Here is a 24,313-nt window from a genome sequence, read left to right on the forward strand (position 1 = left end):
CATTATGACATGGCATTGACCCACATGCACAACCAAGGAAGGTATAAGGAAGAAGACATCTCCCTTAGCTTGGAGGCAAGCCTATCCTCCAATAAATTCATATATGAGAGGTCTGAACTTAAACAATGGTTGTATCCCCTTCTAAGCAGTGTTACCTAGGGACTTTAGTGCTTCCTTTCTATTCATTGATTGAATAAATATTAAAAAATTATGATAGATATATTCAATAAATTTAATTTGTCAATATATTACGAGGTATTAGTATGTGTCTAAGTGGATGACCATGAAGTGATCTATTTTCCACTCATTATACTTGAGGTGGTAATGAATAGAATCAGTATGGTTCTGACCATAGATGTAAAAATCGCCTGAGGAGATTAATCGCCTAGGCCTGAAAAAGTTTAATCGGGAAAAATCGGGAAAAATCGGGAAAAAATCGGGGAAAAAATCAGGAACTAAAAAACCACTAAATTTTAATAAAAAAATGCGATTTTTTTACAGAATTCAATGTTTTTTTGCATCTAATGACTTAATTACTAACAATACATAAGAAACAATCATGTTTAGATATATATCAATGCAAAAAGAGTTATTAATTGGTAAATTACTAACAAGTAAGTAGTGACAAGTTGTAAATTACTAACAACTAACAAGTTCACAACACATGAGAAGTATTCTCATAAATAAAGTGTCAAATGTAAAGAGTTCAAATAAGCACATCAACATGACTACAAATAAGTACAAATGTCAAATACAGGACTACATCTTCCTCTTCCCAGTCACTTTACTAGCGAGTGCGGGAGAGGGTAAAGCTCTAGAACTAGAACCCCGCAGGGTTTGTGCCCGTGTCTGTGTCTGTGCCAATGCAGGAGATGGTGTAGCTATAGAACTAGATGTCGGTATCTCCACATTCGCTGCGCGCAAGATGTCAAGGTCCTCTGCAGTAAGCTCAATGTCATCATCCTCATCATCGCCCTCCTCGATGTCATCCAAATCGATGTCATATCCAGTTCCACCCCCTTCCTCCTTCGCAGCCTCCTCCGCGGCCTCCCTCTCCAAATTGGAGATGTCCTCCTGTGTAAATAAGGGAGCCTGCTCTTGTGCCGTCCAATCATAATAAGGATCTATCTCATCCAAATCGATTGGCCCAGGCGGATCTTGTTGCGCCTTTTTCATGCGCAATTTAAGATTATATTGCACATAGACCATGTCATTCATCCTCTTTTGGGACAACCTGTTTCTCTTTTTTGTGTGGATGGCCTCAAACAAACTCCAGTTGCGCTCACAATGTGATGCGCTACAAGGCTGTGATAGGATTCTGAGAGCAAATTTTGCAAGATTTGGAGTGCTTGCACCCCAAGTGGTCCACCAAGCCACTGCATCACAAAAATTGTACAAGTTAGAAAATACTAATAGACAACAAAAAATGAAACATAAATATTAATTTAGCATTTGAGATTCAGAAGTTTGCAAATGTATTACCTGGGGTTTGTGTAAGCCTTGCTCTCTTGCAGAGAGAAGTGGAGAACACCTTGCCTCCTGCTAAAGTGAAGATCTCCTGCTCAGCGATGATTTTATCTCTTGTTTCCTCGCTGGTTACCATCTTTTCGACGCACTCACTTAGGCCTCTGATGACCTCTCCATCAGGATCTGCATATGTACCATCAGCCCTAAAACCAAAAACCAAAAACAAATAAGTCTTCCAATTTTAGTACACACCCAACACCCTACGAAAGCAAAATGAACTCAAGTCTTTGTTAACTTAAATTTGAGTAAGAATGAGCTTACAGTATACCTAAAACGTGGGTTGAGGAAATATCCTGCTGCATGAATGGGTTGGTGAAGCTGATTATTCCACCTTCTATCAATGATCTGCCAAATGGGTTCATATTTGATGCTTTCCCCCTTGTAGTAATTTTTGACAGATTCTTTGGCCTTGTCCATGGCCTCATATAGTTCACCCATTGGCGTTTGGTCTCCATCAACCAAACGCAAAACTCCGACTAAAGGCTCAGACACCTGCAATATAAATTTGAAATTAGTTGACAAGTTACAAAATTATTATTTACTTGAGTTACAAACTTAGTATGTTATAAAGTTGTAAAGTGCAAACTAAAACTTAAAGTTTTGTAGTTACCTTTACTATTTCATCAGCCTTATCTTCAAAATATTTATCAAACACAATCCGCACAACATTCTCTCCTTCACTCTTCTTTGAAAATGTGGAAGCAAGCCATTTTTTGGAAACAAACATTTGCTTCAAAGAAGCCAAATTATCGAGAATGCTTTGCAATGTCAAAAAAATCGTTGCAAACCTTGTGACGGCAGGCCTGACAATTTCTTTGCCATCAGTGTGCTCTCTCATCAGGCTAAGGACCCATGGGTGATTGTATATGTATTTTGTCACCCGCCTTGCATCCTCCACAATTGGAGTGACCCACTCAAGTTTGCCCATGTCCTCCAAAAGAAGGTCAAGGACATGTGCTGCACACGGGGTCCAAGAGAGAGTGGGGTGCCTCTGCTGTAGGAGTTTTCCTGCCAATTGTAAAAGCAAATACTAATTAGTTTCCAACTTTTCAAATATATCAAACTATTAAAAATTCTTGTTGTGAAATTCACAATGCACATGCAACATAAAATTACGGTTTACCTGCTGATACATATGCAGCAGCATTGTCTGTGATGATTTGCACCACATTTTCAATGCCAATCTCTAAGACCATATTCTCCAACATCAATGCTAATGTCTGAGCATTTTTTACCTTGTTGGAGGCATCGATTGATTTCAGGAACACCACATTATCATTACAGCAGGCCAAAAAAATAATTATGGTCCTGCTCTTCCCATCCGTCCACCCGTCAGAAAGAATGGTGCAACCAAATTTTGTCCATTCTTGTTTCTGTTCCTCAACAAATGCTTTGGCCCTCTCAACAGCATTTCCAATAAGCCTACAAAAACAAAATTTAGTTATGTCTTAGATTCTTAGTAATTTAAAATTGATTTAGACTTTAGTAATCAACATTCTAATTTCTAGATAAATTAATTAAAATTTAGAACTAAGTAAAAAGTTAAAAATTAAAAGGAAATCGAGTGTAATAAAATTATTCGCTTACCTGCCACCCAACACAAAACGAGAAGGGGACTTGTACCCCTTTCCTGCAACTGTCAACCCTGTGGCCAAAGCCTCCCAATAGGGACTGTCAACAACACTAATAGGAAGGTTGTTGAAAACCCAGAAATCTGCTAGTGCATTGTCCAACTGGTCATGGACCTCCTTATTCCATCTAGTGGCCTCTAATGAAGGTTGTGCACCAGGTGTGTGCCTCGTCACAAAATAGCTCCCTATCCCAGAAGCACCTGCTGATCCTGATGGTGCGGAAGTGCTAGGAGGTGTAGGAGTGGGAGTGGGAGTGGAACTCGTGAAAGAAAAAACACCCTGTTTGCGGACACGCGGCCCACGATAAGAGCCAGCCATGCTCTCAATGGCTGCCTCCTCCTCCTGAACATCAACGAAACTGCCCTGGGTCTCTGCTATGGCTGCCCTGACATGCAATTTATTCCGCTCTCTTTGCAATTTTTTTTGCTCTCCAGCTGCGAGCAAGGCATTTGCAAACCTTTTTATTTCTTCTGTTGTATTCTCACAAGGATTTGTATCATGTTTTGAGATCCCTGCGATGTGATATTTGAACCGGTAAATGCCCCCGGATATTACTTTTTCACATCGAATGCAAATCACTTTGGTTGGTTCATCAGGTGCTTCATAGGCATATTTCCATGCTTGATCTCTCGCATTCTTTGGCCTGGTGCCAATGTAGCCTGAGGGGCATGGAGTCAATGGCCATTTGTCTGCCATTTAAAACTGCTGCGGGCTGCCTACACATACAAATTTTTTTTAAAAACTATAAATAAATTATAACAAGATCAAAATTAACAGTTAAACAAAGAATTCAAGCAACATTCCAATAACAGCACCAATAAATTGAAATCCAAATAACATTCAAACAAACTAGCTGCTAGGGTTTCAAATTTTTTTAGAAAGGGCAAATTTTTAGCATAAATTCGATCTAGAATGGAAAAAAATGCAAATGAATGCATTTAATCTTGCTTACATTCATCAAATGCATTCCTAACTAATTAGGAATGTATTTTTATCCATTTACATGCAAGAAAAAAAAATACAATCGCTTGCAAAAACAAAAAACAAAGATTCAAATCACTTACCTAGTAACGAAGAAATCGAATCAAAAGGCCTCCAAATGCACTTGATTCTGCCTATTTCTTGCCAAGAACTCCTTCTCTATCCTCTCCTCTCCAAAACACCCTAAGCAATGTAAAAACATAATGAAAAAAACGTGTTTTTTCGTCACTTTATGTGACTGCCGGGCGCGAGCGATTTTTTGCAAAAAAATCGCGATTTTAGGCGATTAATCTGCGATTTTTTGGAAAAAATCTGCAAAAAAAAAATCGCGATTTTTGGGGCGACTAAATCGCCGGCCCCAAAAAATCGCGATTTTATCTCGTATCGCCGATTAATCGGCGATACTCACATCTATGGTTCTGACAACCAACAGTTTTTCACTAGTTACTAAAAAGTATGGCAAAGAAATTTTGTGATGCTTTTAGCAATGCAGGGATGAGAACTTTACTGTTGAAATCAATACAAGACTCTAGCAATCACATAGCAAGATCTAGAAGTCAAACTTTAACATCAAATGAAGTCGATATTGACAAACTATAAAAAAGGATTAGACTATTTGATGTTAAAGCTTGTAATAAACATTCTCTGATTTGTATTTGTTATGAATGATTATGTCACTCACCCCATTTCTCTTTTATTTTTATGAGCAAAACCATAGATTTTCTTTGCCAAGTTCATTCCTACCAGTGCTCAAACTAAACTTGGATTGTAAAAAAATTATAATATTAATCACACACACACACACACAGATATCAAGGTTTAAAAGTTTATAATAGCTATTGATTATTTCTCTAAGTTGCTGATTCGGGTTTGAGGATGGATTCAAATTTGGGGTTTGGAATTGTGGGTTCGAGCAAAGAAAAAAAAATTGGGCTCATGGGTGGGTTCGTGAGTACACACACACAGACACACATATATGCAAAAAAAAAAATGTATAATTGTAAAACTGACCAAGTCATTTCATAGTATGAATATATCAATATTACCTGATCATTGATCAATGCCAAGTGTCAAAGATAAACATTGAATACCCGCTCATTGATCTATGTTCATGATTGTAAAGAAAATCATACATTGAACTATTGAATTGTAAAATGAAATTTCAAAACATAAACTAGTTCATCAAATTAACAGATAATAAAGTTTGAAACATAATGATAAATTATAAATGTTTAATAGCTTATCAATTATCATAGACTCATAGTATCAAAGATACCAATGCCCTTTAAGGGTCAAATGGGTCATCAAAAAATGAGGGATCAATGGCTTCATCCCCAACTATATCTACATCCTCATCATTGGAATTCAAACCAAATCCACTACCCCAGATGTTGTCACATCCTCCTCCTTGTCCTCCTCAACATATAGCAAGGCAATTCTAGCTAGATCCAAGACGATTATATCCAAGTCAGCAATCTCGAGTAATACATCCCACAACTTCTTTGGCCCCTTCATATATCTTGGATCTTTGCATGACAGGAAGCCCCAATTGTTGTGAATATATACCAAATCCTCTGCTTTCTTGGAACCCAACTGCTTACGCTTCATTGAATGGATATAGGAGTATGTACTCCAATTTCTCTCAGCAATAGAAGAGCTTGCAACTTAGAGAGACAACTAGCAAAAATTTTATAAATTAGAAATTGTAAATTATAATACAATAGGAATTTAAAAGTGTTAATTCTACAAGCTAAGTGGCCATTAAAAGGAGGAAAAATAAATAAACTTAAATACTTACTTGTGACAGTATCTTAATGGCAAGAGGTTGGAGGTAAATGTAACCTTACCCATGTAAGTAACACCATCTAATGGCGTCCATTCTACTTCGGTCATTGATTGCATCAGGGTCTGCATTTTTTCATGAGACAAAGCCTGCAAACTCTCTTCTAACATTCGATGTCACCTCGGAATTGCTAAAGAGCCTACTAAATGCCTTCTTATACCCACTAGCAACCTCAGGATCTCTATATGGTGTCACTCTACCGGGAATAGAAAGTATCTCACTGCTATAATACCTGAGGGAAAGTGGATATGCTAAGAGGTGTAAACGTGTAAACGTGTAGTCATCCTATTCCAATGATGTAGAACAATTTTCTCCACCTTTTTGTAAAAGGTTTCCTAATGATCCCGATCTCTCCTTTGTATGACCTGGGATGTCAAATGATGTTCATGTAAGTTATCTTGATGTAGTGTTGATTAAAATTTAAAATCAAAATCTCTCAATAAACAAGGATAAAGTATTGTATAAAAATTTAAACTTACCATTTTCACTCTCTCTAGCATGGAGCCCATGAGATCATATGTGTCCCCCAAACAAGGTGCATCAATGTTGACAAACCAAAGCATAGACATGATGGACTTGGTGAATTCTATTACATATTCCACCCTATTCCAAAAATCATCACTCACAATAAAATCCTTAACATTTTTAGCCCTTTTTGTATCATCTTGTTTCCATGCACCACATTGGTTGCTAATAACCATTTAGGGCAATGCTTGTTTCGCCCTCACAAGTCGTCTAAGGACAATTGTGTGTGAAGAAAACCTTGTTTCAGCAACCTATTACCATGTTAATTCAAATTGTAAGTTAATAACATATTTCAAGTATGTAAATAACACAAAACATATTTTATTCAATTATGTATAGTATGACACAAAATGATAAATGAAACTTAATAAAGTTTAAAATTTACCTTCAATAATTCCAAGCGGGAGAAAGTTTTAGAAATTGCTTGTGATGTAAGGTGGTTTGTCACAAACATTTCAATCTCCTCACCCTCCTCATACACTTTTTCACCCATTCAATTTGGGTGTTAGTTGCTTTCATTACTGAGTTTGAGTAGAGGGTGCATGGTGTCCAAAAGATATGATCATATTGTGTTTCTACCAAAGCACCTACAACCCTACAAACTTTAGCATTGTTCGTTATTGATTGGACAAGATCGTCAACTTCCACAGACTCTATGGATTCAACAAGAAGCCTGAAATAAAATTTGCATCATTTACCTACCCTTCACAATCAATTGCCCTCGAAAACATTGCCCCCTTGGGCAGACAACAATTACATTTATTAATGGACACTTTTTGCAATCTTTCCATCCATTAGAGACAATGCTCACCCATATTTGGATCCAAAAATATCTTATTGCTTGGAGGGTTTCTACACTCTTTCTCTCATTATGCAATATGGTGGTTCTCAACTTTTCATATCCAGGGCCTCGATAACCACAAGGTGCTTCATTTATTGCTTACACCATCTTTCTCCAATAAGATGATCTCACTAGATTGAATGGAACACCACTCGTAAAGGTGCAACGCCCAACCTTTATGTCATCAATTTCTCTCAATTAATTTTTAAATGCCTTATCTAATGGGCCTCTCTTGTGAGATTGTAGTGTTCCCGTTATAAAATAAATTATTAATCAAACTATTGATAATGGGCCGATTGATTTAATATATCTCAGACCCATTTTTGTTTTGTTTCCATAGTTTTGTGTAGTTGTCAGCTATCTTTGTACACCCTCGAAAAGTTTTCCCCAACAGGTATTTAAACACAACTTGTAGGTAGTCGTTAGGTATGTGATTTGATTTTATTATTTATACTACGAATTCCTATTGGGATTCTCTGTTGTTCGCCATTTCGGAAGTGAAAGATCTTCCCTATTTGGCTTTCCAATTTTGGTGGGATTCAACCCTCACACTATTCCATCACCTATAATACTTCGCTCACATCTAACAAATCAGAGCACCATCATATTGCAAATTGAAGAAAGTAACTTGTTTAATTTTAATATGCTCTCTTGTGTTCAATCTTTGGCAAATGTTGGTGTTTTCTCTGCACATTGGTGTACCATCCATACATTTTGTCATCTGTATTGCCGCACACTCTACACTCCCTCCATCAACCTATACAACCCTGCATTTAGCAGCTACTTAGTCTCTAACGTACGGCCTCATCCCACCATCGTATGACCATTTGGGCTTTCACTCCCCTCCTGCAATCTACCGTATAGCCAAATTGATCACTATCAAGCAACATATCCCATACACTGTACGGCCATATCGTACAACCTTCCCTTGTTCTCTCACGCACCATCCAAGTGTCTCCAATTATCCCTCATTCTATCCTATGGCCCTCAACTTCCTACCGTACGACCATTACATACATTCCACTGTACGACCAACAAGGTAATGACGTACAACCTCGCCTTCAATCCATTCTTTGTCACCATACTATGCCAGTATCCCTACATTTTCCCATACGAACCCCAATTTCTACATCATCATACATCATCCATTCTGTAAAGTGTTGTTTCAGGTGTGTCCAATTAGTCTTCGGAGGTCTGAAACATTACAATGGTATCAGAGCTTCAATCTTGCCAGCCTGTGGACAGTGAATGAGTTTATAGTCGAACGAGAAGAAGAACCCATTCTGTTGATAGAATGGCTACAGAATCATAACCCACAACTGTCGAATTCGTTGCACTACTAAGAGAACTTACGAGGAATCAGACACAAATCAATGATACTAAGCGACTCATGGAAAAAACTCTCAAGAACTTGGCAGACAATAAAATATCTGGTGAACAAAATGGTCACAGCACGGACTCGGTGTCGAGTAAAGAAAACCCTCATCCAACACATACTCAACCTTCCATATCGTCTTTTCCCCCACAGACGGAGGCACCACACGAAGAGAAGTAGCCGACCTTTGAAAAAAGTAAGAACAGCTAAGAGAAGACTGAAAGATTGTAAATTTGGAGGAAGATATATCCTTCTAAGATTGCACAGATCTAAGAATGAGATATTTGGGAGGTGGAAACAAAGGATATTTTAACGATGATCTTAGGAAGAAGTTGAGTAAAGTAAATCTATCACAATTTGATGGCTCTGAATCCATATCTGCGCAAGCATGGATAATGAAGGCAGATACTTACTTCCAACTCAATCCCATGCAAGAAGAAGAAACAAGTAAATTTGTGACCTTACACTTGGAGGGAGTAGTGCATGAATGGTGGCATCATGGTACCATCACACTGGGGCATGATTAAATAAATAACTATGCAGAATTCACTGAAAGATTGATAGATCAATTTGATGGTAAAGACCTGAAACTCAATTTCAAAGATTTGGCACAACTAAGGCAAACTGTATCAGTTGACTAGTACATTTCGTAATTTCAGAAACTCTTTGTTTTGGTCATGGACATTTTTGAAAGAAGACGGATAGTGCTCTTCATGGGCAGACAAATAGAACCACTGAAAGGTTAGGCAAAAGGGTTCAATCCTATCACCCTGTCGGAAACCATTAAGAAGGCACGGAGTATGGCATCATCATCAGTGTTATCCTCTAGAGGTTATTCACATTCCAAACCGCCAGTGTTCCTGAGAGACAAAGATAATAAACCTCCGTCAAGGAAGTCGTCGTTGGACAAAGCTACCAATTAGGAGCTCCGAAGGAAGAAACTATGTTTCAACTGCAAGGGACCATGGGAACTTGAACACAAATGCCTCAAGAAAGGAAACATTCACTACATTGAAGTTGTGTCCAATGATGAGGACAAACAAAAGATCTACCCTCTGAAGACAACCAGTACCACGAAGATACCAAAATGCTTAGTCTGAACTGTACGAAGAGAATTGCGGCATTAGTACAGCGCAGAGGAACTATTGCCTTGGCTAGGAGCCCAAGGTGTACAGTGTTTTATGTACAGGGAACTCTTCAAGGACAAAGAGTCATGGTGATGCTCGATAGCGAAGCCACTCTCAACTTCATAAACTCATCCCTAGTGAAACGAAGATGTCTACCTACTGAGTCACACGTAGGATTCCAAGTCCAGGTTGTCAGAGGGACCCTGTTGCCCTACACACACCTTGTTCCTCAACTAAGTATCACAATGGCGAATCACACGGTGATTGAGGATTTCTTCATAGTGGACCTTGATGATATGGAGGTTATTCTGGGCATACAATGGATGGAGACACTTGATGAATACACTCAGAGCTTCAAACAAATGGACTTCACTTTTGTTGTCGATGGAAAGAAGGTTGTTCTCTGAGGAATGGAAAATGAGGGTCCGAAGGAAGTTTCTACACATCAGATGGAGGCAATTTTTTGGGGTGATGACATTGCTTGGGTTACACACTATTTTGTCTCGATAGAACCTATAAAAGGGCAATGGACACCTCCTCAAGATGATGATCTCCAGAATATCTTGAGTGATCATGATAAAGTTTTTATAGACATTCCTCCTAGAATACCTCCTTATCGAGGGTTTGAACCTACTATCAAGTTAGAAGCAGGAGCCAAGCCGGTCATAACCACATGCTACCGCCATCCCAAGAAATTCAAACATGAGATCAAAAAGACAATTCAAGAATTGTTGGAGAAAGGATGGATCCATCCCAATTCTAGCCCTTTCGCGTCATCGGTGGTATTGGTTAAGGACGGAACGATGCGCATGTGTGTGGACTACCGTGCATTGAACAGAAGAACAATAAAAAATAGATATCCCATCCTTGATGAGTTGTTGGATGAATTACATAGAGCAATCTATTTTTCAAAAATAGATCTTCGTTCCATATACCATCAGATCTGCATGAGGGAAGAAGACGTGGAAAAGACGGCCTTTCGTTGTCGCTATGGGCATTATGAGTTCTTGGTCATGCCATTCGGATTGACGAATGCACCTACTACACTCCAATCATTCATGAATCACATCTTCAACAAACAATTGCGTAAGTACTTATTGGTATTTTTTGATGATATTCTTATATATAGCAAGATATGGGAAGAGCACCTGAAGCATCTGGATGAAGTCCTAAGGATCATGAAGGGTCAGTCCTTGTTCACCAATCAATCCAAGTGTGAATTCAGTCTAACAAAAATATTGTAGCTAGGGCATGTCGTCAATAAATATGGGGTTCAGGTTTATCAGCAGAAGATTCAGGCTATCCTTGATTGGTCTCCCCCAAAATCACTCACGGAGTTGCGAGGATTTTTTGGACTGTGTAGTTATTATTGGAGGTTTGTGAAAGGATTCTCTCAGCTCAATGCCCCATTAACAGATCTAACAAGAAAAGGTTGCTTCCAATGGGATGAAAAGGCGCAACTCACTTTTGATAAGCTAAAAGAAGCAATGAACACTTGTCTCATACTTGCATTACCTGATTTCAATCGACCGTTCATTCTAGAGTGCAACACATCCAAAGAAGGCATTGACGCAGTACTGATGCAAGATAGACACCCCGTAGCCTATGAGAGTAGGAAGCTTACGCAAACAAAAAGCTTATATTCCATTTATGACAGAGATGTTGGCCATCGTACATGCACTAACAAAATTCTGGCAGTATCTGGTAGGTGCCAAGTTTGTCATTCGTACGGATCACAATAGTTTGAGAGATTTTCTAGAGCAACGAGACTTGAACAAGAGGCAACAAAAATAGGTAAGCAAGGTTCAAGTTTTTGATTTTGACATTGAATATGTGAAAGGAAAGAACAATGTGGTTGCACATGCTTTGTCCAGGAAACCCGCCATCTGCTTACTAACCCAAATATCAACTGACTAGAAAGCACATTTGTTGGTAGAGTATTCCAAAAACACATTTTCCTATGAGCTAATGGATGGCAACACCCAAGATGATCGGTACAAAATGGTGGATGACATCATTTACTATGAGAATCAGATATAGTGCCAAAATCCAAATTGAAGCAGAAAATCTTGAAAGAGGTACATGACTCACCCTTGGGAAGGCACTCAGGCTTCCTCAAAACTTACAGACGTCTTAGGGAGAAGTTTTCATGGAATAGTCTTAAAGGAGACATATTGCAGTATGTAAGAGAGTGCAGTTTGCCAGCAGAACAAATCTGAACATACTCTACCTGTCAAGCTACTGCAACCTCTGCCAATTCTAGAACAGAAGTGGGAAAGTATCTCGATGGATTTCATTACTAGACTTCTCAAGGTGAACGGAAAGGGTTGTATCTTTGTGGTGGTTTAGAGACTTACGAAGTACGCACATTTCTTTGCCATCCACTCAGAACTTTAGGTTGCAGAGGTAGCTGATCTATTTTTTTGAGAAGTCTGTCGTCTGCACGGGTTACCCCAAAACATTGTCAATGATTGGGATGGGTGATTTATTAGTATCTTCTGGACAGAACTATTTCGGCTAGCAGGAACAAAATTGTTGCCCAGTACTAGTTACCACCCTTTGACAATAGACAAATGGAGATTGTAAACAAGTGGCTCAAAGGCTACCTTCAAAACTATGTTTCGGCACAACAACGGGCGTGGATCAAATGGATACACCTAGGGGAACATTGCTATAAGACCACATGTCCATTGAGATGGCACCTTTCAAAGCACTATACGGGTACAAATCCCTTTCCTTCATCAACACAATTCTGGGTGACAGTTGCGCACCAATGCGGAGGGACTGGCTTCAAGAGGGACAGGACATCCTGAGATGCTTAAAGGAAAACTTACAACAGGGATAGAATCAACAAAAGATGTAAGACGACAAACACCAAATCGACAGAAGTTTCGAAGTGGGAGACTTGGTCTATCTCAAACTTCAACCATACCATCAATCGTCATTGCAGGAAAAGGGGAAAGAAAAATAGGAGCCACGATTTTATGGCCCTTATCGAGTAGTTCGCCGCATCGTTGAAGTTGCCTATGAGTTGGAACTTCTAGAGGGGAGCCATATTCATAACATTTTTCATGTCTCCTTTCTTAATAAAGTTGTAGGATAGAACGTCACAATAGCTATAGACCTTTCATCGCTCAATGAAGAAGAAAAGCTCATATTGGAACTGACTGAGATCATCAAAGTACGTGAGAAGACCTTGCCGAACCGCACGGTCAAGGAATATTTGGTACGTTGGAAACACTTGTCGTTGGATTACACGACATGGGAGAGCAAGCACAATCTACAACATCTAGCATTGCATTTGCTTGAGGACAAGAAAAAATTGAGACAGGACTGTAATGTTCTCGTTATAAAATAAATTATTAATCAAACTATTGTTAATACGCCAATTGATTTAATATATCTCGGACCCATTTTCGTTTTGTTTCTGTAGTTTTGTGTAGCCGTCGGCTATCTTTGTACACCCTCGGAAAGTTTTCCTCAATGGGTATCTAAACATGGCTTGTAGGTAGTTGTTAGGCATGTGATTTGATTTTATTATTTATACTTGGGATTCTCTATTGTTTACCATTTCAAAAGTGAAAGATCCTCCCTATTTGGCTTTTCCAGTTTCGGTGGGATTCAACCCTCACCCTATTCCATCGCTTGTAATACTTCGCTCGGATATGGAAAATTAGAGCACCATTATATTGCGAATTGGAGAAAGTAACTTGTTTAATTTTGATATGCTCTCTCCTGTTCAATCTCTGGCAAACATTTGTGTTTTCTCCGCACATTGGTGTACCGTCAATACATTCTATCATCCGCATTGCCGCACACTTCAAGCTCCGTCCATCACCCGATACAACCCTCCATTTGGCAGTTGCTTAGTCTCTAACTTACGGCCTCATCCCATCATCATACGGCCATGTGGGCTTTCACTCCCCTCCTACAATCTACAGTACAGCGGAATTGATCACTATCAAGCAACATCTCCCATACACCATACAGCCATACCGTACGACCTTCCCTTGTTCTCTCACACACCATCCAAGTGTCCACAGTTATCCCTCATTCTACCGTGCAGCCCTCAACTGCCTACTGTATGGCCATTACATACATTCCACTATACAACCAACAAGGTAATACCATATGGCCTTGGCTTCAATCCATTCTTTGTCACCATATTGTGCCAGTATCCCTACATTTCCCCGTATGAACCCCAATTTCTGCATCATCGTACATCATCCATTCCGTACAGTGTTATTTCAGGTGTGTCCAATTAGTCTCCAAAGGTCCAGAACATTACAAGGATGGGGGTATTTCTATTTCTTCTTCATTTATAGAAGGGGTAGGTAGGAAGGGATGTTGTCTAGTGGTTGTTTGAGAGGGTGGTATTGGTGGTTATTTCTTTATTCAAACATTTTTCCCCTTTAACACTAACCTATCAACCTCTTGTTGTTCTTTTAACATGCCTACTATTTGAGAAACCGGCAACCCCTTCCTATCTCCACCTGGGGGGGCCCTCACACATGTTAATCCCTTGACCTACAGGGCCTATGAAATGATGTTCAACTCAGTAATATGAGCTTCCATATTGGGTTTGGCAAAAATTGCATTTCCATATATACCCTCCACCTCCAACACATTGTTCAATTCTTGCTATAAACTTCCACAAAGGATAACTTTTATCAATTTTAAATCTTTGGGATCCCTCCCCATCCACTAAACTCTGACTACACATTCTTTCAATCTATAACAAAAATAAATAAATAAATATTTCAAAACTTAAACATGAACTTGATAAAATTCGTAGCTATTTCTAGATAAACTTCATTTTTGTCATAGGGCAAAATGGACTTCAAGGTGCAATGAACATCATTCTAATATGTGATGGACATCAATGTTTCCCTTCTAGTACTTGATCAAATACATTGCAAGGGTGGGGCTTTCCTAAAAATTGTTTATAATAATTATTTAGGGTAAAATTAAACTGTTAGGCTTATCGTTGTTATCATTGTTTTTGGCTCCCAAATGGTCTCAAACACTTTATCTTTTGTGATTTCTAGATAAGAACTAGCGCCTAAACCTTGTTCTCTATGAATTACAAGGCAAATTTGAGCAAATGTTTTAGATTTTATAAGAATTCGCCAAACTTTAAAATACGGGATGTTTGGCAAACCCTATGACATAACCTTGATCCACATGAGCAATTAGGGAAGGTATAGGGAGAATACAACTCCCTTAGCTTGGAGGAAAGCCACTCCTCAAACAAAATCATGTATAAGAGGACTGACCTATTTATATTGATATCCCTAATGATAACATCCCCCAGAATAATGATCCTGAGAACTAGAAGGATGAGGATTTGGAGAAGTTGAAGATAAGGGTCCAGAGGTAGAAGATTAATTTGGCCATCAATGCTAAGGAGAAGGGAGATGTGAATCCCGACCAGATGATTGACCCTTCCATGCTCATTCTCAATGATGCCAGCAAAGATCTTGGGCTTGATGTTCTCCTCATCACCAACAATGGGGTGTTGGGATTTTTATTGAGCAATTAAATGGTCCTTCCATGAGTTCAAGGAAATCCATCTAAGATCAAAGCTATGGAAAGTGAGGTGGACATTTTGGAGGCAGTTGTTGTTGCTAAGGATTTGGTGCATAAGGTCAACCTTAACATGGGAGACAATGCTGATGTGATTGGGAAAGGGAAGGGCATTGCTGATTTTAAAGGGTTAGAGAATAGGATCTTAGCAATAGAAAGCAAGGTTTCCAGCATTGGTTTTTCTTTGAAAAGCATTGCTGATTAAAGCTACAAAATCTTCAAGGCTTCTAACAACCATATCAAGATCCTCTTTGGGAAGTTAGAGAACCCCAATACGGGCAGAGCTATCATTCAAGTTGCAAATGATACAGAGTCTCTAGTGGATACTCAGTCTGACCCTAGCTATCATTAAAGGGTTAGAGGATAGAATCTTGGCATTGGAAAGCAAGGATTCCAGCATTGGTTTTTCTTTAAAAAGCATTGTTGATTAAACTTTTTAAGACTTTGAGAACACACTATGAGGATTTGAGAGTACAACAAGAGTATTGAACAAGTGGACTACCATAGACAGCTAATTGGATCTAAGAGATAGATCTATAGTTAGTTATTTGTTCAAACTAGAACTCTAGGACACAACTACAATTAAACTAAATTATTGTTTCCAACAACTCAAACTTGATTTGCCACTTATGCAGCACGGATTATACATTATTCTAACACTCCTCCTTAAGGAGTAATTCGATCTTGTTTGACCCATAACATTTCTCTAAATGTTGCAAACTTTATTTTTTCCAAGGACTTGGTAAATATATACGGTACATTGTCACTGATATTGCAATGGTTCAGCTCTATCTCTTGAGACCGAATTTTCTCTCTTACAAATAATGGTGTGTTTCAATATGCTTTGATCTTGCATGATAAATAGGATTTCTTGCAAGTTTGATTCTACTTTGATTGGCATGCTTGATTGAAGTAGACTCTTCTTGCTTTTGTCCCCATATCTTCAAGTCTTCTCCTTAGCCAAATTGCTTTATAGGTAGCATTACATAATTCTTTGTACTCAGCTTTAGTAGATGAAAGATAAATAGTTAGTTCTTCTTGCTACTCAAGAGACAACACCCGATCCTATATTGAATGCATAACTAATTGTTGATTTATGATCATCTGGAACTCCTGCCAAATCAAAATTAGAATAACCTTTCAACTCAACATTCAAATGGTTAGTATATTAAATGCCAAAATATATGTTGCCTTGTGGATATCCAAGGACTCTTTTGCTGCATTCTAATGAACCTCAAGAGGATTACCCATGAATTGGCTAAGTATGCTAACAAAATATGAAATATCAGGTCTTGTCATGGTCAAGTAGTTTAGACTTCCCACCAACTGCCTATATAATGTCCCATTGACTTTTGAAGTGTCTCTATCACAAGAGAACTTGAAATTGTGTTCCGGTTGAGTACATGCTACTTTACAATCTTGCATATTAAACTTTTGGATTAAACTTATTTGCATATTTACTTTGAGTAACCAAAGTCCTACCATTTGTTTCCATACTACAATTCCTAAGCACTAATGCATTTGGTCAAAATCCTTCATTCCAAATGCCTGTGATAAAGCTATCTTGATTGCATCAAACCACTCTATAGAAATTCCTGTTATCATTAAGTAATCTACCATACAAAGAAATCAAAACAACATTCCCCTATTCATCATTCTTTATGTACAAATTCGGATCATTTTTACTCTTGATATATCCTTGTTAAAAGAAGAATTTATCAATTTTCTCATACCATGATCTTGGTGTTTGTTTGAGAACATATAATGTCTTTTTTAATTTACATGCCAAATGCTCTTTTCTCTATTTTATAAATACTTCAGGTTGAACGAGATAGATTTTGTCTTAATTCACCATTTAAAAAATGTTAATTTAACATCCATTTGATAAAGAACCCAATCAAATTTAGTAGCGAGTGCAATCATTAGTCTAATAGTATTCATTTTAGGTAACAATGCAAAAGTATCTTCATAATCAATTCCTTCATTTTGTGAGTACCCTAATGCAACTAATCTAGCTTTGAATTTATCAACAGCCATCAAAACATTAAACTTTGTTTTAAACAACCATTTACAACTAGTAGGAATTTTACTTGTTGGTAGTTCAATTAGTTCCCAATTGTCATTATTCATAATTGAAACATATTCTTCTTGCATTGCATTCATCCATTCTTTATGATTCTTAGCTTCTTCAAAATTTTGAGTTTCATCTACACTCATCACTGGTGTCATTAAACCATAATCAGTCTATCTAATTGGTGCCTTGATTTGCCTTGTAGATCTTCTTATTGCCATTATTAGATGGATTGGCCTCAACTTGACTTGTCTCATGCCCACTTTGATCATGAGTTTGTTGATCTACAATATCTGAACTTTCATTGTCTTCTTCAAGTAGTTTCAATGAAATAGTTTTGTCCACCTTTTCTTCTTTTTGAACATCTGCAAATTAATGAAATATAAAATCTCTACTAGCAAATACCTTATGAGCATTTGGATTATACATCCTATAGGCCACGTTTGAATGACTTCAAGTCACGTTTCCTTCTATTCTCTTTTGGAATATGAAAATATGCCTCACTTTCAAAAATTCTCAAATGACTAACAACCAGCTTAATTCCAAGAAGAGCTTCACAAGGAGTTTTATTTGCAAGATACTTGGTAGGTCTTCAAATTTAACAAATGATAGTTGTATTAATTGCTCCAGCCCACACATTATTAGGGAGATTCTTTTCTTTCAGCATACTCCTAGCACATTCAACAATTGTTCTGTTTTTTCTTTCAGCTACACCCTTTTGTTGAGGACTATGGGAAACTACATATTTCTTAATAATGTCATTATCTTTGCATTATTTCACAAAAAGTTCAGAAGTATATCCCCCCTTGATCTGATCTAAGAATCTTAACATTGCGAGCTATTTGTTTTTCTACCATTATTTTGAAATCTTTTAAATATTCAAAAAATTCAATCTTATTCCTTAAGAAATACACCCAAGTGTATCTAGTGCAATCATCAACAAATATAATAAAGTAAGATGCCCCCCCAAGTGATTGAGTTTGCATAATTCACTAATTCAATGCACTAATTCAAGAATACTTCTTTCCTTTACATTGGTTCTTATTGGAATTTCATTTCTATGTTGTTTGTCTAATGCAAATCCATCACAACTGATTTGTTTATCCTTAAATATTGGAAGACCTAGCACTATCTCTTTTCTTTGTAGAGAAATCAGATCTTTTAAATTTAAACGACCATACCTCTTATGTCATAGCTCTTCAATAGATACACACGCAGGAGTCATTGCATGATGACTCTACATTTTGACATCAAATTTATACAAACCTCTCATCTTAATTCCTTCAGCAATCACATTATTGTGATTTTCCATATCTTTAACTTGACAACCTGTCTTCAAGAATTCAACTTTTAGACCTTGATCAGCACTCGCTGAAATTAAAATTGAATTATTCTCAAGTCCTAGAACATAACATTAGAAAGTTGTTTTACATGACCATTAGGTAGTTGTACATTTATATCACCACATTCTTTTACATTGTGTGACTTATTATCTCCTAAAAAGATCTTTCTACCATCATCTTTCTTTTGAAAATTTTTGAGCCAATTTCTATGACATGACATGTGGATTGATGCCCCTAAATCTATAAACCAATTATTACAATCACTTGATTCAGGTGAAAGAGCCTAATCAGAGACAACCAACATTAAATCCTGAAGAATATCACTTATTTTATCCTCACTATTCACAAATTTACTCTCATATTTGTTGTTTTTGGACTCATTATTTTTCTTTTTGTAACATTCATATGCATAATGACCAAGTTTGCCACAATAATTACAATTTCTATTTTTCTTTACAATTAATTTTGATGCTTCCCCATCGTGATACATTTCTTCTTCTTTGTTCCTTTGGTTGTCAAATTTACCCCATCCTTTGTTCTTTGACCATTAATTTCCTTTATGTGGCTTTTTGTCTTTCACCATCAATGCTAACTACACTTTGAGATCTGTTATCCACATGCTTCTTCATACCCTCTTCTTGTAGAAGGATACCTGCCAAATTCTTAAACGAAGGTGTATTTTCTCTTGTAGCTAAACCAGTAGTGAAAACTTGATAATCACTAACCATTCTATTCAAAATAACTGTTAGTAGATACTTGTTCACCAACATCAAATAACTTATCCCTCAATTCCTTAACTCTTGATAGAAACTCACTAACACTTACATTTACTTCCATTTTGATAAACAGTAATTTTCTCTTTAAAAAAGAATTCTATTTGAGTTTTTAATCTCACACAAACCTTTCAAAGTTGACCATGTACCACTAGAAGTAGTAATGTCTCTTATGTGAGGGATAATTGAGTCTTTTGCTGACACGCATAAGAGAATTTTGGCTTTTATTTATCTTTTCTCCCAATCTTAGCCAATAGTTGGTGGTGTTGTAGGTGATGTAGGCTTGGCCTCTTTGCCATTTACAATGGCCCAAACATTATGCACCTCCATTAGAGTCTGCATCTTGAACTTCCAATTAACATAATTGGTACCATCTAACTTATTTGATTCAATATGATAATAATCTACAAGACTGACCATCACAAAACAATAGAAAGCTAAGAAGAAAATTTTACCAAAAAAAAAAAAATCTTACACTTGAGAGTACTGGCACAATGATTACTTTTCCTAAATAACACCAATGATATCAGCACACTAGCTAATATTACTTGCAGAATCTCCTTTTGTAAACATATTGCATCTTCAGCACTACAAGAGAGTATTGTCACAATGATTACTTTTCCTAAATAACACCAATGATATCGGCACACTAGCTAATATTACTTGCATAATCTCCTTTTGTAAACATATTGCATCTTCAGCACTCCAAAGAATTTTTAAAAAGACCACTAAATGAATCTCATACTTGGCTCTGATACTAATGGAAAAATAGAGATGCAATACACAAGAAGAAAATAGATAAGAGAAAAAAAAAACTAGCAACTTGATATTATTAAATAATGGAAGCCTATTTATAAAACTCAATGAACAACCTACATTCCTAAAATATTGCAAAGGAGATTGACAACAAACTGTTAAGAGTTTGACAACACAATAAGAGGATTTGACAAGTGAACTACTCTAGAAAGCTAACTTGATCTAAGAGACAGATCTACAGTTAGTTATTTGTTCAAACTAGAACTCTATGACACAAATATAATTAAACTAAAGTCTTCCTGCCAACAACTCAAACTTGAGTTGCCATATATATAGCATGGATTATTCATTATGCTAACCAAAGTTGGAAGCACAAACAAGGAGTGTGAATTGTTGACGCCTTCAGCAGTATTGACTTCTCTGTCATATTACGAGTGTGACTATTTTTTGCATTTCTTTCTAAATATAGTATGTTGATTGAAAAAAATCTCCCACCCTTGAGCTAGTAGAAGACAAATATCCCTCTTAAACAAGGCAAAATTTTGTGTCACCAAAGATACAGATATATGCTCAGGAAAACTTCGTGTCACCACACTCCTTATGTGAGGATCGTCCAATGGAAAATTCTCTGAAGCTTGTGCTCCTACGTGGCGTTCATCTCCTTTTATTTATCTCCTATTAATGATGCTAACGATCATTTTTTAAATAGAAGAGAAATACTTATGAATCTAAAAACATTGGCCATCAAGGATTCACAGGGAATTGACCATTAGACAGTGGGCCAATAAAGCTCAGGCCTGGTAAAAGGGGCAGCGACATGAAATGATACTAAGCTTCAGGCCATTCCCTCCTATTAGAAGGGATGACCCCAAAGAAAATGTCTTATTCTTGGATGCCAAAAATCGAGCCAGTATGCATGCTAAGAAAGGAATATAAAAATGACCTCATGAATGCTTAAACCTCTGCTAGATCTTATCCGCGGACTAAAAATAGAATGGATCCCACTCCTGATAATTTCATACAAAAGGAGGAAGATTGACACCCAACAATTACTTATCTTAATTATTTAAATCTCCTCCCCCTTTTATAACCGTTCTTTAATTTCCACTTCTTGGAATCGTAGCTGACCTCCCCAGTACCATATCAAAAATTCAAAATTCGGAATGGTCGAATGATTGGAGGAAATTTTATTTATTTGTTATTTTATTCTTATGTTTTTACTCATCAATTTTTATAAAGGAAAAATGGTTTCAATAAGATTCCAGATGGCAATGAAGTTCAATATATTTGGCTAAAAATAAATGGTTTATGACAAAGGACATTAGTTTTTGATGCTTTTGCATCTGAGTAGTGTTCATTCATTCATTCAAACAGAACAAATTCGCCCCTCCCGCCCCCCCGCCCCCCCAAAAAAAAAGAGTAGGAAATTCCATGATATGTAAGGAATGCACCGAAATAAATTTGTTAAAAGTGCTCTAGAAACTTTCAACGTAACGTACTCAGTGGCTATTTAACCAAGTTCTGGAACTTTTACTGGTCGTGGCACGATAAAGGTGTGTAAACTATTTCATAATGTAACTAAAACTAATGCCATATTGTGCAATGTAATGACTATAAGACCTATACATTGCAGATTAAATTGACGGGTTTTAAAATCTTCAAATGGACACTGCTCGTGATTTATTTGACATGATGCCTTAAGATTTAAATGTTTTGGCAAATACATTTGCAAACAATAGAATATAGACAATGCTTGTAAATTGTCTGACAAAATGCATCAAAGATGTGTCCTCGCTTGGATTAATCGGTTTCAATGATAGACACGAAATGGATTAGTTGAAAAGTTAACATAAATATTTAAGCAATGTAATTTGTAGGTGTAAAACTAGATTCAACATCCTCATTTGCACGTTGTAAGTAGAAGTGTAGACAATGCTTGAACTATACGTCAAAATAACTCAAAGAAGTAGAGCCTTAATGTATCTCCCAAAGTGCCTTAGAGAAAAATGATCTTAATGGATTCCATGATTGTATAAAATATTTGACACAAAGCTCCAATATAAAGTTTTGGGCCAGGGCCCCAATATTTTTATTAGAATGAATTTTTGGCCCACCTAGATACAGTCCTCTAAGCATAAGCATCCACATCACAAAAACAAAACTTAACATTGTACTGGTGCAAAGAATTACTCACATCGAATAATAGAATAACCTTTGGACAACAAACATAATCAGATAGAATATTCTAATATACGAGAAACAATATACAAATGAATCAAAATAGATCATATGAACGCTACTCGCAGCCCAATGATTATCTCAGAAGACTATTTGAGGAAATTTGGCAATGTTGGATTAGAAAAATAAAAGAACGAAAGAGACACTAAGATGGCTCCTTTCCTAATTTTCTATCATTTAGATTAAGGGTTTTTAAATCTCGAGTGCCACTGAGAAAATATTCTCAAGTGTTTGTAACAGAGGTAGGTTTTGAATAGATCAAACAGGTTCTGAGTAGAAAACCATTTCAAATGTTTATCTAGTGACAGCGAAATAGGTTTTTTCTCAAACATAAGAACCTGATTGTTAGATTCATTGCAGAGGCTCCCCCTTGACTTCCCCAGAATCCAACGCAAACAACCCGAACTCCTTATCTGCAACCATCCACCCCCAACACCACCCTTCTAATGGAAAACAAGAAGCAGAAAACCCCTGCCTAAGGTATCCCTACCGCCATCAGGCTACCTGTGTGCAACAAGTTCCCCATCATTTTTCCATTCGAAGCCACCAAAACTATCCTCCAAATAGTAGAATCTGGGACCTATTTGAAAAAGGTCTATTACTTCAATTGGAAATAAAAAAGAATGCCCTCATCAATGTGTCCACTTGTTAGAAGCCTAATTTGATAAGTTCTTGAGACATTAGGTTTAAAAGTTAGGTATTTTAAGGTGATCCCTTCCCCATGTGCCCTATTTTGTCCAGACTTGTACCTCTTACTGCACTGTTAATATTTCCTGAGTTTGCAGGTTTCAGGTTAATGTATTTGTTTTGTTTCATGCATTCAACAAAAACTTAGCAATGACATAATGAACTCAATGATGTAAATAATTGCGGTACTAATAAACTCATCATGGTGCAAACCTCGCCTCTTTATTGATGCGCAAAATATATTGAAAATTGTTGCACAAAAGATAATACGATGTCATTCGTTTATCTTGCTTATGAAATTATTGTGCATTAACAATGACAGATGACAATTCGAAATTCAGACTTCATTTACATACCTGGCTCAAGAATAGGTCAATCTGTTGAGTTCCTCCTCGCGCTAATTGCATATTAGTCACTCTCGCCAAATGACAGTCCCGTCACTTCTGAAAGTGAGAATCGTTGAGCTTGGCTTTCCTCCACACTAGGGCAAACAAATGTTATGCACCAAAATGAGACAACAACTGTGATGAGAAACACTAGGATCCAACGAAGTTGTTGTTTAGGAAGTCCACGACTCAAGATCTTAACTCACGTTCAGTGCCAGTCAAGATGGAGCAGTCAATACATAAGGCTACTCCCGCTAGGAGTGACAACGCCAGGATATACGCACCAGTTGGATGCAAATAATGAAATACATTAATCTATAATATTTAAGAATTTTTTCCAAACTTATGCATATTTTCTATGTTAATATATTTATACATATTTTAAAAATGTTAATTATCTTAATGTTCATTGGTTTAAAGTAAACATAGCTAGGGGAAAATTTAATTTTTATTAATTTAGACTCTTTCAAAAAAGTACTTATAAGTTCTTGAATTTATTTTGGTATTGGTATTGGAAGTTTATTGACTAAACATGAAGTTTCTAAGTTGAACGTGAACTCTGCACTATCTTCCAAGAAGGACATAGAAGCCATTGTTAACAACACAGTTCAAAAAACTATTTT

The 24,313-nt window shown here is 37.0% G+C and overlaps 1 protein-coding gene across 1 annotated transcript; it reads right to left on the reverse strand.

Moving 5' to 3' along the window:
• Nucleotides 1-652: 652 nt before the first annotated feature.
• On the reverse strand, nt 653-24,001 carry LOC149533639 (uncharacterized). Its single transcript, XM_089804295.1, has 7 exons — nt 23,661-24,001; nt 3,115-3,874; nt 2,651-2,949; nt 2,138-2,535; nt 1,796-2,019; nt 1,483-1,670; nt 653-1,376 (listed from the first exon to the last, which is right to left on the reverse strand). Exons 2-7 carry the CDS (start codon nt 3,852-3,854, stop codon nt 760-762), a joined length of 2,466 nt encoding a protein of 821 aa, XP_089660421.1. The 5' UTR covers nt 3,855-3,874; nt 23,661-24,001; the 3' UTR covers nt 653-759.
• Nucleotides 24,002-24,313: the final 312 nt, after the last annotated feature.

The sequence above is a fragment of the Cupressus sempervirens genome, chromosome 10 (genome assembly GCF_028749045.1).
Source record: "Cupressus sempervirens isolate cs-2001-9-10 chromosome 10, ASM2874904v1, whole genome shotgun sequence".
NCBI lineage: Eukaryota > Viridiplantae > Streptophyta > Pinopsida > Cupressales > Cupressaceae > Cupressus > Cupressus sempervirens.